General features: G+C 33.2%; 2 protein-coding genes across 2 annotated transcripts; both read right to left on the bottom strand.

Moving 5' to 3' along the window:
• Positions 1-479: 479 nt before the first annotated feature.
• LOC122607568 (zinc finger homeobox protein 4) lies at positions 480-8,178 on the bottom strand. Its single transcript, XM_043780573.1, has 6 exons — positions 8,011-8,178; positions 4,071-4,365; positions 3,902-3,956; positions 2,809-2,912; positions 1,745-2,015; positions 480-851 (listed from the first exon to the last, which is right to left on the bottom strand). Exons 2-5 carry the CDS (start codon positions 4,356-4,358, stop codon positions 1,752-1,754), a joined length of 711 nt encoding a protein of 236 aa, XP_043636508.1. The 5' UTR covers positions 4,359-4,365; positions 8,011-8,178; the 3' UTR covers positions 480-851; positions 1,745-1,751.
• Positions 8,179-13,128: 4,950 nt separating this feature from the next.
• Positions 13,129-16,955, bottom strand: LOC122608416 (RPM1-interacting protein 4-like). The gene is made up of 4 exons (XM_043781521.1): positions 16,761-16,955; positions 14,665-15,198; positions 13,581-13,766; positions 13,129-13,395 (listed from the first exon to the last, which is right to left on the bottom strand). The coding sequence occupies exons 1-4, from the start codon at positions 16,764-16,766 to the stop codon at positions 13,369-13,371; spliced, it is 753 nt and encodes a 250-aa protein (XP_043637456.1). The 5' UTR covers positions 16,767-16,955; the 3' UTR covers positions 13,129-13,368.
• Positions 16,956-16,958: the final 3 nt, after the last annotated feature.

Raw genomic sequence — 16,958 nt, forward strand, 5'->3', positions numbered from 1 at the left:
ACCCTTAGCCACCGGATCAACGAGATTAAGTGACTAATATATAAGCGCGGAAATTCTTATATACTAGCAATCAACACAATATATGAACACGAACACAAATATGAATAAATCGGAACCGTATATTACTTCAGTAAATGCAATTACAAGTAACACACCAGGTTCGAAGTGTGAAAATATGAAAACAAAACGTCGGGAAGATTAAACCTTAAACGTAAGGTTTAATCCCTATTTATACTAAAACTTACAGACTTAAACAGACCTCGAACTTCACGGACCCAAGCCCAATCTCGACCTGGAGCTCGACCTGGTCAAAGGTCGAGGTTGACCTGGTCAATGGTCGAGTTTGACTGGTCAAAGGTCGAGGTTGACTGGTCAAAGGTCGAGGTTGACTTTATTATATGCAAAAACTTAACGTTTATTACAAGTACATATTCAATAGACTCAAGACAAACTTCTATAATGATGTTGTAACCCGGAAATGCACCAACAGTACCTAAAAAACTATATTACCTGCTTGGATTTGGGTACAAATCAATTTCATGTATAAGAAAATGTCTATAGAAACTCTATAAGGATAGGCACTAATTAACTGCACATATTACCAGCTAAACGAGAAAAGAATAAAAAGCTTCACACTTGAGGAGACCAAGCGACTTCAGGCGACAAGATACAACTTAAATGTGATCCAAAGACACATTTTAAGGAGTTAAGATTCCTATCAACTACATGTATCTCCTACCTCTTCAAAATGAAAGAAATCAGAATTGCATGCCCTGCTTTGAATAATGGCTAGGCCCAAGATCTCCTCCATATTAATAAACACCAACTTTGTCTACCAGACCGCCATAAACCTGTCCATACATGAAAGACATCAATGCAAACCTATATGAGTATCAAACATCTTAGGCTTGAGGATATCGCTTGAAAAGTGGTCAACTTGGACTAAGCTTTTATCTCTAATTAATCAAAATGTATTATTGCCCCTTTTACTTGGTCAATCTGGAGTATGTTTCATCGCTAACGTATCAAACAGAAAAAATCTACAAACTGGGTTTGTAGGGAAGTAGATAGAATGAGTAGAGTTAAGTCATCCAATAATGTACTTATGCAACCAACCTAAACTGCTTAATTAAATTAGAAAGAAGTAATCTGGTCAACCTGACCTGGCAGGTATCAACCCGTGGAAACAATTAGCCAATTTGCCTATCACACAACCATCCAACTTGCCAGCGCAAAAGAATATACTTAAGCAAAGATGGATATAATGAGTAGAAAGTAAGTCGCCTCTAGTGAAACAAAGAGAATACTTTACTTAATTTACCCTTGCATCAAAACTATAGAAGGCAATTCAGGTCATATAGCTGATAACAGATCAAATTGAAAAACTTTTAAGAGGTTAATCAAAAATACTGGATTAGGTGGCTTAATTTCACAAAGTATAGTCAAGTGTTCATGATCTTCTAAATAAACTTTAGGAAACAATGAACTACTATGATATCTTTGTACTCATTTTCAATCATTGTACGTTTATGAAACGACAGGTCGTCAGGACAAAATAAGTGTCTAAACAATGACAGTAACCAAATCCATAGATGGTAATTACTTTAAAAATTTAAGGCAGCAAATTTCATGGTGTAGAAAAATAAACTCTAGGAAACACAAAATGTTTGAATAAAACAATAAAGCAAGTTTAAGCAAAGCACAAAAGACAAGCAATAATAAATTCAAGAGATTTAGTACACACCTTGAACTCACTTAGTGGTCGGGAGATAAACCCTGATCATATCTTTGTTATTTATCTTCCGCCTACAGGTAGGGCATTTATGCTGAGCTTTAATTGCAGGCTTGAGGCATCCCTTGCAAAATATGTGACCGCACCTTGTTGTCACCTCCTCAACTAAAGCTCCCATGCAGATAGGACAGGTAAAGGCCGGCTCCGGTGGTGGTGGTGGTGGTGGTGGTGGTGGAGGTGGTGGTGGAGCCGGTGCCCGTGCAACATACTTTGGTCTCGCCCTCTACCATAACAGAATAAAAAATTCAAACTTTTTAGCTTATGTTCATTTGCACCATAAATAATAACTACATATGTAGAGAGATTGGTAATTTCAAAAGTCCTGCAAAAAAGTTTCACAATTACGAAGGAGTATGGTTCACACAACAGGTGCCAGATACACACTTCAGAGCTTGAGATATTTGAATGTATGAAACAAGGTTCAATAGCAATATTTAATTTTATATATATATATATATATATATATATAGTCAGAAAGAGAACAAAACTATAAAGATTAAAGAGATGAGATCAGGCGGGTCCAAAGTCACTCAAAGTGTATTTTTGTGTTGCTTAAGAGGACATGCTGGGTGGTAGTCCCGCCATTACATGTAACAAAGTATTTGTGATTAATTAGATTTACGAAATTACAACCCTCCCTTCCATACCTTTTATTGCATAAAGCCTCCTACACCATCTATTCATTATAATACTGTTGCATAATATAGCATATGCATATGTTCTTGTACTGAACGTTTCTATTTGAATAAAATTCTTACTGTAGTAACCCCTGACCCAAAAAAACATGTGTGTATGTGCATAACACATATTTATTGAAACTATTTCCATTTTGCACACCAGGTATTTTCTGGTCAACCCAATCCATCCAGCCCATTTTCACATGTTCTCATATTACCAGTCTGTACCCAAAGCCGGGGTGAACATAAAAGCTGGACTCTCAATCAATACGGGATAGGTCACTCTCTTAAAAACCGACAACTTACTTAGAGCTGTATATTAGAGTATAAAGTTATTACCATATAGCCGCTACTTCCTTCCAAATTCACGTAAGGTATTGGAAAATTTGTTTGATCTCTTCTACGTTTGTTCGCCTGGTTTACCCAAATAGCACCTTCTTCGTCTGTGATCACACGTAAACAATAAGAATAGCCCTAATAAACATATATTGTGGCATAGATGTTCAAAGTTCAAGCACCATCATTACAACATATACTTTCTAAAAATTTGCACCATACATGCATACATAGGTATGCATGAAAATAGTTACCAGCGTCACAAAATAACAATCTAAGTATATCTATTTAACATTTTAACAGCAAAAAAGCACTCACTCAACATAAGTTAGTCATAAGAACAGACTCAACATGAAAAAACAGTACTATTATAATTGGTGCAGTAACAAGAATGAAATCGATAAAATAAATATGTGTATCTAGGTTATGATGAAATAGCATATCGCATTGCTTAGAGCTGTAGCTTGCAAAAGGCGGTCAATTTGGAGTCCTGGCATCCTATACAAGGAACTAAATCATAAGTGCCCCACAGCCATAAAAACTAAACAGCATATTCACCGTCCAGGATACGTTTGGCGTGGAGCTTGTGGGAGCTTATGGGATCTTGAGCTTATAACTTTTATAAGTTCAAGCTCATAAGTTTTGTTTCACAACCGAATTTTAGTAGCTTATGGTTTCCATAAACTACAAAACCATAAGCCACTTAAAATAACTTTTGTAAGGAACTTGTAGCTTATGGGAAAGTAAATTACTTCAATACCCCTTAACTACTATAAATTTAACCTTTCAAAATTAATATATTTGTCCTTTTACATCATTTTACATTCATAAGCTACAAGCACCAGCTACTTTGCCGAACAAATATACTACCAAAAGCTCTAGCTGCAAGCTATCAGCTACAATTACAAGCTAGTTTACCAGACATACCCCTAGTCTTGTTCCAATGCCTCAATACTTTCAAAAGAGTCGAGATTAAACTAATGCATTTGTATAAGAGATATCCACAAACATTTACAGAATATTACGTTTCTTCGCAATATGAGAGTATCATATAAGTGAGCATGCAATAGTGTATGCTAAGGGGTATTGTCCTCACCAGAATCCACATCTAACACCACAGTCCTTCGAGTTCGCCGTGATTTCTTTTTAGCCTAGAGACAAAGTGCAGATCATCAACACGAATCCAATTAATATTACCATATACAAAAATTAATAGTGAAGCATTATTCCCTTGGCAAAAAAAAAGAAAAGAAAAAGAAACTTACTTCTTCAAATGCTCTGGGAGAGGATATAAGGACATCATCATCGATATCCTCTACATCAATTGGGGTAGTTTGTATAGATCCAGCTGCTCTGGGTGGAACTTGAACACTAGGATCTACTGAAATAGCTGAAATGGCTGGCCCACCACCTTGACCACCGTGTCCAAGCGAAATGGCTGGCCCACCAACTTGCTCCAGGTTTTCAGCTTGTGGAGGAACATTAAGATCCAGTGCTTCTTTCCTTCGTCTACTAGCTTTTGCATGCCTGGCGACTTGGACCTCAGTACTCATGCTGTGTCTTTATATCCAGACAAAAAACAAGCCAGTGACAAAAAGTCATTCAATCAGATTATGCACCAAAACTTTTTTTTTGGTAATCATGAATGTCCTACTCGCTTTGCAAGCTGACTAATCCCAAGATTTGACTAGCTTTGCGAGCCCATAGTGAGAGCAGATGAGCCTCTGTGGCCACAAGGATATTTTTATTAAGGAACCACCAAATTTATTATTACGAAGACTTAAAACTGCAAACAAAATCACATACGACTAATGTCATAATTAAGCCACTTCTATCCCAGATTGACTCCTTTTAGAGTTCCCATGAAGGCATAACCAAAATAAGACATCCCAAAAAGGTTGACACCACATGAGTAACAAGACGAGCCTTCAGCAGAAACATTTAACACTATCAAGGTCACATACTCAACAAAAATAACATATATTTACATGGCCACAAACTAACATTTCTATACGTATTTGAGTAATTTAACCGCTGTCCAATGATGGGACTATGCAATTGTACAACATTAACTCTAAGGAGCAACTGGCTACCCTTTGCATTCATTAGTCAAAGTTCAGTATCATTGTGATTGTAATATAGCCCAAATCTTATATATCATCATTTAAATAAAATTGCAGATTGCAGTTACTTCTAGTCTGCTTAAAAAATATTTAACTTTTCAAAACCAGTTTCGATATACTAAATCTTTAAAAACTAAGGCTGTGTTTAAAAACAACTGAATGGAATGATTCAGCACCAAATGCTGAATAGGTCAGCATTCCATCCGTTTGTTAAGTTGTGCTGAACACTGAACGACGCTGTATGAAGGGGAAAAAATTTCTGAACTGTTCCACCTCCAAACCCTCTCTTAACCATTCCTTATCAAACTTTTCCTCTATTACCCTCCCTTCTAACACCAGTATTTTCAATCAGATTTTTTCTCTACACCTTCCATCTGCTACTTCCATGTTCACCAAGGTATTTTTCTCTAATCTCTTTTCCTTTTCTTGCTTTTTTTTTTATTACTTTCATTCACTCTTTTCTTCTTATTTATTTTCTATACTAATTTCATCCATTTTTTTTATTATTATCGAAATACTCGTAGGTAATAGCCGACCATGACACTTGATCCATTTGTTCTTTTGAGTGAAGGTATGGTACACAAATTCAATATTTCTTATTTATTATTTTTTTCATATACGAATTTTTTTTATTATTTCTATTATTATTATTGTCAGATTCAATACTTTTGACTAATTGTTGATATTTGTGACATGTTTTTTTTAATGAATAAGTAGTCTGTTAGTATTATAATTTGTTTAATGAGATAAAATATATTTTTTTTCTTCTTGTCTATTGTAGTAGAATGTTTGTTACAGAGCAGTTCAAAAGAACTTATATTCACATCGCATTTTCCATTACTTGCTTAGAAACATATTTGCTTAGGAAATTTATTTGTTTCATGGTTATTAGGATCTATCTCTTGAGAATAAATTGCTAGAGTATATTGGTTCCATGATTTCTAGCATCTATTTCCTGGTTATTTAAGAATATATATATGTATGGATCATGTTGGAGAATCTTTGAAACATTTTGACCAAAGTTTTGGCTATACCAGGAATCGTTTTGGCTATACCATTTCCTAACATTGTTTTGCTTTTTGGTGAGAGTGCCGATTTTAGGAAACTTTGATTGGTATTGAAATTGGAGAGTTAGTTGTGCAAGTTGGATTAGGAATGCTGGAAGTAAGTTTGGACAGTTAGGTTGATTACAAAGAGGCTTTGTTGCTGAAGGCGATCATGCGATTTGATGTCTTTTGTTTCCTATTTAATTTGCTGAACCACTTCCTTTTGTTATCTGATGTGATGGATAATTGGATATACAATATGTTTTTGGTCTTTTTATCTAATTCAGTAGCATCAGAATTGCATCAGGATTGTGAGTCATGCATATGTTTGGTTTAATCATTTGTTTGTGGTCTTTTTGTTTAGTTCATGGTATTCATACATTTTTTTTCTGTATGAATTCTTGGATTTTGGTGCATAACAAAACAAATTGTGTTGCTTCTATGAATTCTTAATGCCATCCTCCTCCTTATTTAATACACTTTTTAATCACAATTTGTATACTAGTAATTAATGGTTGGTATCTGCTAGAATGTATTTTTAATTTGTTTTCTTATCTAATGCCATCCTTTTGTATTATATTATGTTCAAGGTCACATGAATTTGGAAGATAAAATGGTGTTTATGATGATTGTTTGTTGGTTTTGGTTGACAAATGTTTCGTTGAGAATTGAAGGAATAAGAGATAACACATCGGCATTGAGTGAACTTAGTGATTTCTTATTTTGCGGTGCATAACTCTATAAGGAAAAAATCAACTTTTTGAGGAATGTGACGCGAGTACCGTCTTTGCTAGAGAAGAACAACGTTGGGGTGCCGAGGAAAAAGACATGCATGGAGTTGAAGGAGGTCCTCTAGGCAATGAATGTATGGCCAATCTACGTGATCAAATTGCTAATCAACTATAAGTGCTTCAAATTCATGTTTGATGAATTCAACGGATATTAATGTAAAAGGATATTAATGTAAGAGAATATTATGAGTATGATTTATAATATTATGTTTTTAAATGTTTTTTGTGCGCAATATATATGTAAATATCAAAAAAGAACACATGTACCAAACTTATTCCAGTCACCAGTATACAGAAGGTTAAAATGGTAATTTTCTATCATTCAGGTTACTTGTTCAGAACAGATTTCAAACATAATTTTTCATTCAGAACTTTTGAACCATTCAGATCCTGAAATCATTCAGCACTAAATCATTCTTTGTTATCAAAGAGAGCCTAAATAAAAAAAAAATTCACCTATTGCTATTTAATGTATACACCTCTCGAAACCTCTATCATATGTGTCAAACTTTCTGTACATTGCGTAACTATGTATCTAGGTAACTGCTGCATCTAATAACAAACGTTTTTATCAGTTCAGAAGTTATAAGACGTCACATATATACAAAAGCAAAAACTGATGATTCATGCGTACTATACCAAAATGCGTTCAATTGTTCAAAAGACTCTTAACTTCAAAGTGTGAGTGCCTAAATCATAATAGTCTTAAGTCTAAACCCAGAAAGTACTCTTTCAAGAAAACGCGGAAAGTAGTCAGAATTTTATTAATTGTTTACATTTTCAAAAAAATCGTAGTACAAACTAATAAACACAAAACCTCTTTATTTATAAAAAAAAATTAAAAGAAAGTAAAAAGAAACAATCTTTATATGATGATGTGTGTATACATACATACATATATATATATATGACTGTAGATCTCTAAAAGAACACACAGATGTTCATAAACCCTAGATTTAAAGTCTAATTTCACAATACAATGCAATCAAACACTAAATTATAACTATATCAAACCTATAGATACAGATTTCAAACATCATATAACTAAAAGATTACAACTTTACAATAAAATAACTAAAAAAATCACAAAAAATTCTACAAAAATCACCTTACCAAACAGCATGAAAAATATAATAGAACTTTAATAATTACATCAATTGATCAATAAACAAAATCAAATTAATAAATTAATAAAATCAAAACTTAGTTAAAAATATAACGGAAAATTATGAAATTTAATCTGACCTGTAGCGATTAATGTAATGATCGGGAGCCTAGATAGCGAAAAATGAGGAATTATGTGTGTGTGTGCTATTAGGGTTTGTAAATTGAATAAAAGAAGAAAAGAAGAAGAATTTTGGGGAAGAATTTTTGAGGTATTTATATAGATTAGAAAATAAAAAGGAGTTAAAAAATCCCTATAGGTTTTTAATTTTTTATAAACGGTCGGGTTAGCGGATGTTTGAAATGAAAGTAGGACACGTCTCTATTGTTATGACCACCGCGTTGGGGTTTTTTTTCCGTAAGTTAGAAAATGTTAAAAGCAATGTTTTAAAACTCGGTTGAATCGGCTAATCCTAAACATGTGCCGGTGTTGGGTAATGGTGACACCTAGAGATATAAAATAGCTGCTAATTTGATTTGCACATTGCATCATCATTTCTGAAGCCGGATTGGAATATGTTATGTATAAACTACATTTTGATTAAAAAAGATAATACATTTTTTTAAAGGTGTGGGTTAATCATTGGAACAAATGCTCCAACATAAGCTAGTTTACGTATCTTCTCATCCTCAAATACCCGGTAGAAAATACATGTACTGCTAATTTTTTATTTGTTTAATATAATATATGAGATTTATAGTTAACTACACAATTTAGTTTTGCATAGGCACTGTGTAGTGTGTAGTCAATTTCGGTGGGATCCTAGTGTGATTTCGGTAGGAGCCAAAATTTAATTCCAAATTTCGTCTACCAAAAATTTTCGTGGTATTTATCGAAATTCCAACGTTCTTTTAGTATTCCAATTTTAGTCATATCAACAAAATTACGAGTGAGCATGTATTTGTGATCAGAGATGAGAAATTACGACTATAAAGAAGGAGAAGAAACAAATATAAAATAGAATGTAAAAGTGACTCACATATGATTTTGAGGAAGAGAAATGGGTGAAAAGAGATGCAAAGTATGAAAATCTTAAAAGATGAAAAGAATGGTATGTGTATGAAATTTTTTTTAGGGATAAAGGCATGAGAATATACCCAACTATGGCAAAAAGGCTATGTAATGTACCCTACTACTCGACTTGCTATTCAGTGTAACCAATTTTGTTTTTTAGGTTATGCAATGTAAGCAACCTGCTACAATAGGTTTCCATCCGGTTTCTATCATCATCATCATCATCCTTATTAGTCCAACACTCACCGGAAAATTTAAAATCACGCTAACTTTGTTGTTTCTTCGAATTAAGACTTGAAACTACTACCAATCGACTCAAAAATCTATCCCGCACAAACCCTGACCCAAATTTTTCGAACTCAACACTCGCCGAAAAAAATGGTGATTCGCCGAAAAAATTAAAATCGCGATAACCTTGTTGTTTATTCGAATTACGACTTGAAACTACCACCAATCGACTCAAATATTGATCCCGCACAAACCCTGACCAAAAGTTTTCGAATCCAACACTCACCGGAAAAATTGGTGATTCACCGGGAAAAATTAAAATCGTGATTTTTGGAATAACTTGGGATATATATGTGAAACTTTAATATACTGCATTTTACAGTAGTTGATTAACTATAACAAGTTGGAATAGCTTGGGATATATATGTGAAACTTTTGTTTCTTCACTGAGAAAGTTATAAACTGACTGAGATTAACGACAACGACGGGTTTGCAGGTCTCACGTCCTAAAAGAAACGGAGAAACATGAATACTTTCTTGCTTAATCTTGGCATTTGACAGTATGAAAAATTTTTTAGTACTTAAATTTATAAACTAAACATAACAGGTGTCAATTTTTTTAATAAAAAAAATTAAAAAATGCAAGTGGTAACCTGCTACTTGTTGTGTATCTAGTTGCTTGCATTGAATAACCAAAAAAACGTAGTTGGTTACACTGAATAGCAAGTCGAGTAGTATGGTACATTACATAGTTTTTTTGTCATAGTCGGATACATTCTTATGCCTTTATCCCTTTTTAATTTATAAAATCATGCTAGTAGCTAGAGTTATTTGGGCTTTGAGTTGTGTCAATCTATAACGCCAAACAAGGCCCAATAACATTATTAAGTAAACACATAAAATTTTTAATTATGTTTAAATTTGAAGGTTTTAGCTAATTTCTAAAGTTCTAACGTCTACTGTTTCTCGACCATGTATATATATATATATACACTGGTTTTAGGTAAAATAAAACAAGTATTAATGTAAAACAAATAAAACAATAGGTTTTTCTATAGTGATAATCACCGTGCATCATAAAAATCATAGTACATCAATTGTTTCGTGAATCTTCGTGCATCAATTTAACCATGATCTAAGGGTCAAGATCTTGTCCTATTTGTTTTACTTTAATACTTGTTTTACAATACCCAACCCCTATATACACTAGTGGTCAGGCCCGTCCAGTGGACGAGTAGTCTCAAAATATATTAATCAAAGCTAAAAAATTGGAATTCAAATATATTAAATAGATATACCAAAATCAACTTGAAAATTTGTTAGCTGAATAGCCACTCCATCGGTCAAAATACTCCAAAAATTACCCGCCCAACGAAGAAACATACGAAAATTAACTCCATATTAATATTGATTTCAATTTACCCCTTTTTTTTCAACTTTAGTTAAATAAAAAATTTACAGTTTCTTATATTCTAAAAGTGTAAATTATATATATAAAAGTATAATTAAATATAAATTAGGTTAAAGTGTAAATTGGTGATGAAAAATCAACAAGTGTAAGTTAATTATTTTAAATTGGGTTAAAGTGTAAATTGATGATGGAAAACTAAAAAGTGTAAATTAATTGTTTTAGATTGGGGTTAAAGTGTAAATTAATTTAGATTAATATTAAAAAAAATTAGAGGATTAATAAGGAGAGAAGATTAGACTCAAGGAGGTGGATTAGGGGTGCCAAGTGTACCCCAACCCCTCTTTTAGTTATATTATATATATATATATATATATATATATATATATATATATATATATATATAAGTGCATAATGCAGCAGTTCAATGGTGACGGCGGCTGTGCCGGTGACGGGTGTTGGTAGCGTGCGACGGTAGCTGTGTTTGTGATGGCAATAGTGGTGGCAACGACGATTAGTAGTGGTAGTGGCGACTAGTAGTGTGAGTTATTGATTTAAAATGGGTAGTAGAGTTATATTAGAAGTTAAGGACAGATGTTGTAAGTTAATTTAGTTAATTATATTATAGGTATTTACAATAGATATTATAGGTATTTCAAGTGACTATATTTAAAATAGTGAATAAACAAGGGGAGCATTTCGGGGTTATTAACTACTTAGTTGAAAAAATTGAAGGAAACAAATGCTTATCTATTATATAAGTAAAGTAAAATTGTGATGGCATAAAACTTATTAAAATTCTTTTATGTGTTAATCATACACATCCTTTAAATTTAATTATGACATCATCAAATTTTATTAATATTTAAATTTAAAATATCTTTCCTTCTCTAATAATATATCATTAATATAATTTTCTTATTAAATGTCCACATTGTTATGTAAGAATTTAATCATTTTAGTTTTTGGTTATAATATGATGTCTTTTCCGGACAATAGTTTTACTTTTTTGCTTTTACAACCGTATGTGTTTCAACGTGTGTCTACAACTTTTGAATTTGTTTACTTCCGTTTTTTATATAAATTATAATAACTTTCAAATTATTTAATGCTATTATTATACATTTTAATATGACAACATATTTTAAAACTACCAAGGTATTATTCGGTTTATTTGCAAAGAGTTTATAAGTTAAACCGGGTTGAACCCAAGTTGATTAGCAAGTAATATGGAAAAGGAAAATAATTAATCCTCTTAAACATTAGCCTATAAATCCTCCTAAATTATATGAATGTCACAAGTGTATTCCACTTAATCACTTTCATAACCATTAAATTTTCATATGTTATCATCCTATGAATTAGGAGGACTTTTAGGCTAATAAATTAAAAGAATTAATAATTTCCTGATGTAGAATATGGTGTTGTTTCACATTCAAATTTGTTACAAAACTCCTCATATATTAATTATTATAAGCATAATAAACATGGATGACCCAATCATTTTGTTCACTATAGAAAAAATATTAAAAAATTATCGAAATCCTTTCAAAATTTCACAGATATAATCTATATCTTTATTTTTAATCCTTATAAAGGAAATGACCTCTTAGGTAATTCTACCTTTGAATTACCGAAATTACCCTTGACTTTTATATTTTGCCCTTAATGAATTATAATTTACACTCTAAACCTTTGTTTTAATAATTAACACTTTAAGCTCATATCTTCTTAAAATTTCCACTATCATAATTAATTACATCAAGCTACACCACTTGACACCGCCACCACCACCAATAGTACCATCACCGACACCACTAAATCGCCTTCCCCACCACCGTCGCCGCATTGAGCGAGTACCATGCTCGTTTCAAATATCGGTACTTTGCCCTTCCCTAAATAAGGTATGGGTATATACCAAAACTAGTTACCGTCATCTGAAATATGATACCATGATTAATAACGTCGTGTATGCTTTGATTCGCAAACCTATATCATGTCGTTATACTTTAATCCAAAATAGGCTTATGATTTTGATATGAGTTGCAACTCTTAAGATTGCAGACAACAGGCAAACACACCCTAATCTCTATCTGGTCAAGTTGTAGAACCATGTGATGCAAGTGATACGAACTTGCACGGGACAAAAGCCCCATGTATGCTAGTGAAGTTGGTTTGAGGTGCAAGGACTATGTCCTCCGAGGAACTAACTACAGAAAATGAATCAGTATCAAATTTGCCTTGTAGTGAGAGACACTCGCAGAAACAAGAGTAGACGGTGTCAACTCATTGACCGCTATAAAATGCCTTGAAATTTTCCAACACCCAATGCTAGAGGTTCCTCAAAACCAACTTCAGTACAACTCGGTAACAAAAATCAATATGCCACACTATAATTTGGATCAACACTATACTTAATGCACTATAAAGAGTTATCAAAACCTCTCTTCGATTAGGCGGGGTAGGCGCCAAGGCAGGCTTGGCAGACACGCAGAGTCCCAGCCCTTTGCCCTTCTTAGTACAGTTTTAAGACAAACCAGCATCAAGATTATACAAAGCCATTACTAAATAAAAGAATATGTACTGGTCTTTTTACAACCAGATATATAATAACAAGTCAATCATCAAATTCTCATGCTTTAAACCCAATTGCACCCAGAAAACCAAAATCACACTTACATTATAAATATGAAACAAAAAGCATCCTTTGTGATGTATGCATAGATGAAGCTAACTCTGAATATACAGAGCCCTTTAGAGCTATTCACAAGTATTCCAAAATCGTCATTTACTTGAAGCACGGGAAGCACGACCACTGGAAGAAGAAAAAAAAACGAAATCATGTGTTTACCCTTTTAAGTTTTGTATTTTACACTTAATAGAGATGTTGAAATCTTAAGCTTAAATCTTGTCGCTAAAAAGTTAAGCATGATAATACATGAGCATAAATGTATGTATTTCATATCATTGAAACTAAAGAAAATCAAAAACCAAACTTACCTTAGTACTGGATGTTTGGTTACGCGGAATATTGTAATTTGGTCTTGCATCTGAACCAGGTACCATGGGTGATCCAGTTACACGTTCCTCGCGTACCTTGTTGAAAATATGTGTATAGTTGTCTGCCGACGAAGGGTTGTTCTCATCCCACTCCCCGAACCTTGGAACAGCAGCTCCTCTATCAGGCTGAGGGCAAATTAGCAAGGGTTAGTATTACGTAATAATAAAATGGAGATACGATATAAGTTGCAGTTAGTCACATCTTACATGAATTAGGTTATCTAATGTAAAAGTTGTGCTGTACTTCATTCGTGATGGATGCTTAGTGCTTACTATCCAGAATTTATGCACCAACTATCCTTTTCCATAAAAAATGCAAAACTCTCTGTATGCATAATGTAATGTACATGTAAATTGTAAACTCCATTTTTCTCAGCTAATGCGCTATATTTTGATCTTGGAAGTAAAGATATATTAATATTCAACTTCAAACTGAAATGTATTGGTTGTTATAACTTATAACAAATAAATCTAATAGTTGTAGAGGCTCTTGCCTCTTGGGGTAGAGACCAAGGTTCAATCCTTGGCAACGGTGTAAATTAGTATCATTTGGTGTAATTTAGTAGTTCATATATTTGCTGTTTAAAAAAAAAAAAAGAGTTGCATTTAACTTTAAAGCAAACTTTGTTACTAATAAAACTGTTGTGAACATCTAGATTGCTTAGGAATGACCTCAAACATCAAAGTCAAAAAAGGTTTAAAGGTCAAACTTCATTCTTTTCAACAAACTGGTAGACTTCAATTTCTGAACTTAGACAAACTAGCTTTCAAGTTCAATGATACAAATTGGTTAATATAACTACGAAAATGATAGTTGCATTTAACAGTTTAGCAAATACTCCATGTTAGAACAAACTGGATTTGAAATTCCAATTAGTACGAATCTGATCATTTAGACAAAAACCGCATACTACTTGTACTCACCTTTATACCAAATACCCATGTTGGAAAAGAATTTAGCAATTATAATTTTTGAAATCTTAGGATTGACTTTAGAAACCAAAGTGTATAACGAAAAGCTTACAGTTTCATCGCCTCGAGCAGGCTTCATTCTTGATCGTCCAGGAGTACCATGACTACTATCATAAGAATTCTTTCCTTCCCAAGCAGGTGACCCACTACCTTTCCCACCGACCTTTGCCTGATAATGGGGATGAAGTGGGGACTTATCAAAGCTTTGGTCAGATCCTACACTACCTTTCGCCTGTCTCCCTCCAACTACCGCTTGACCGCCACGTTGATGAGCTGAGCCACCAGAAGTCCTCCGACCTGTGTTATCATTAGGTGGTGGATACTCACTTTCTTCCCGGCTAACCCGACGATCATGAGTAGGAACTGCCCGCCTATGGACTGGTTCTTCCGGTTCCGCGTAGGATCTGGGCCGAGAAGCGGGATGTGGTGGGGTTTTAATATGAGCAAACATTTCAGGGTTCTCTTGTGGGTCATTTGGATTGATCATCTTCCCACCAGTTTTACCTTTTCTAGCTTTGTCAAAGTAAATGGTATAAGGAACATTATCTTCACTTTCCCAGTTACCGAATTTTGGTACAGTTGGACGCTGCAGGGAAAATTTTATATTAGTTAATATATTCCACCTATATATCACTGCAAGAGTACCTGTAATATATGTTAAAAACAGTTAAAAGTTATCCTTTTTCGGTAAGTTCATGACTAAGGTCTAAGGCATAACTTACCATTATGAGCTAGGGAGTTAGGCACTGTTTGGATGTGCATTATAGACTAGAACCTGACAATTATGGTTGAAGCTAATACGAAGTAATAATTAGGTCATGGTGAATAGGAAAAAAGTTGCTATAGGAATATTGATTGTTATTTGGTTTAGGAGTATGAGCTTGAGAAAATTGACCCATAAAATGGGGAATCCTCTATACCTACTTACAGGGTTTGATTGGAAAACTTGTCCACTCTCCTATGAAACCCATACTCATAGTTCAAGTCTGCAAACGAAATGCAAACTGCTTATCTAAATTGAATTATTCAAGTCACGCTACTTCATTCCAAAATACACATCCAAATACTCCCATGACTTACTAACTTCAATGTAAACTAAGAAAATGCGAAATTTTCAAATTCTTAACTCTCTTGTCTTATGTATGGTGCCATAAAATTGAGTCAAAAATCAGGTCCATAATCGCATATTATGGTCCTGAAACAATGCATGGATTTGGACGGGGTAGACCCATAAGCGGACCCGGGTTCAAAGTCATAGTGTTATACACTTTTTACAAAATTCTTGCAGAAACCTTAAAAAAGAAAAAGAAAAAGAAAAAAAAAATCCAAATCCCTTTTATTCAAACATTCAAAAGTAGTCGAAATAACCAGTTAAACACACATCCAAACACCCTTGTTGTTTTCTCAAATGCATAATGCAAATCAAAGTATGTCCTTCTTGAAAGGACAGATATCTCTATCAAGAATCACCATTTTGTCAGTCAATATCTTAATCTGCCACCTCCTTGCTAAAAAACCTAAAGCTTGCTTCAAACACGTAAAAACTGTCAACATATACTAGAGAAGACGACCCGTAGTTCCAGCATTACAGATCACCCATACTTCCTAGACCAAAAAATCAGATGATCCATAAAGAAGGGCTACAATCTTATCTTATTCTTATTGACTTTCAATATCAGTACTACGAATCATCCGTAATGCTAGAGGTACGGATATAATGACATATCTTAGCTCAATTATACAACACATATCTCCTAAAATACAATGATAAACCAAAATCAAAACTCCATCAAATAAAATCCTCACTCAATTCATCATCAATACATTTATATATATATATATACACATACACACATACATACATATATACATACATACATACATGTCAATAAGTAACATTTTGAAGTAATTCTCCAACATATCACAAGCTCATCATCATCAACTTAAAGTCAACTGTTGACTTTTGTTGACCAAATTTTGTTATTTTCCAAAAGCTAGAATCTTTACAATTTATGTCCATAAGCAGTTGCCAAAATTAGAAAATATCAATATATATTATGTATATATATATTATATATACACACACAAACACATATATATCACAATTATTATGTAATTAACAAAAAATATGTAAAAAAAAAAACTTACTGCCATAATGAGACTGGGAAATTAGAAAGCTCAATAATTTTTCAGAAAATGAAATAAAGATGATGACTTTAAGATTATATTTGGTAAATTAAGAGCTGGGAATGTAAAAGAAAATTGATTGTGTGAGAAATGAGAGAATTTAGAGAGAGAGAGAAATATATATATGTGTGTGTATGTATATATGTATGTATAGGATTT

The sequence above is a fragment of the Erigeron canadensis genome, chromosome 7 (assembly GCF_010389155.1).
Source record: "Erigeron canadensis isolate Cc75 chromosome 7, C_canadensis_v1, whole genome shotgun sequence".
Classification (NCBI taxonomy): domain Eukaryota; kingdom Viridiplantae; phylum Streptophyta; class Magnoliopsida; order Asterales; family Asteraceae; genus Erigeron; species Erigeron canadensis.

What these genes read in the sequence shown, in the direction of transcription:
- LOC122608416 (XM_043781521.1), bottom strand. An exon ending in CTGCTCGAGGCGATGAAACT is followed by an intron (nt 13,767 to 14,664) that starts GTAAGCTTTTCG and finishes ATTTGCCCTCAG; the next exon opens with CCTGATAGAGGAGCTGCTGT. An exon ending in ACCAAACATCCAGTACTAAG is followed by an intron (nt 13,396 to 13,580) that starts GTAAGTTTGGTT and finishes TTCTTCTTCCAG; the next exon opens with TGGTCGTGCTTCCCGTGCTT.
- LOC122607568 (XM_043780573.1), bottom strand. Translation starts at nt 4,358, where the DNA reads ATGAGTACTGAGGTCCAAGTCGCCAGGCATGCAAAAGCTAGTAGACGA. An exon ending in CTCCCAGAGCATTTGAAGAA is followed by an intron (nt 3,957 to 4,070) that starts GTAAGTTTCTTT and finishes CTTTGTCTCTAG; the next exon opens with GCTAAAAAGAAATCACGGCG. An exon ending in AAGGAAGTAGCGGCTATATG is followed by an intron (nt 2,016 to 2,808) that starts GTAATAACTTTA and finishes CTGTTATGGTAG; the next exon opens with AGGGCGAGACCAAAGTATGT.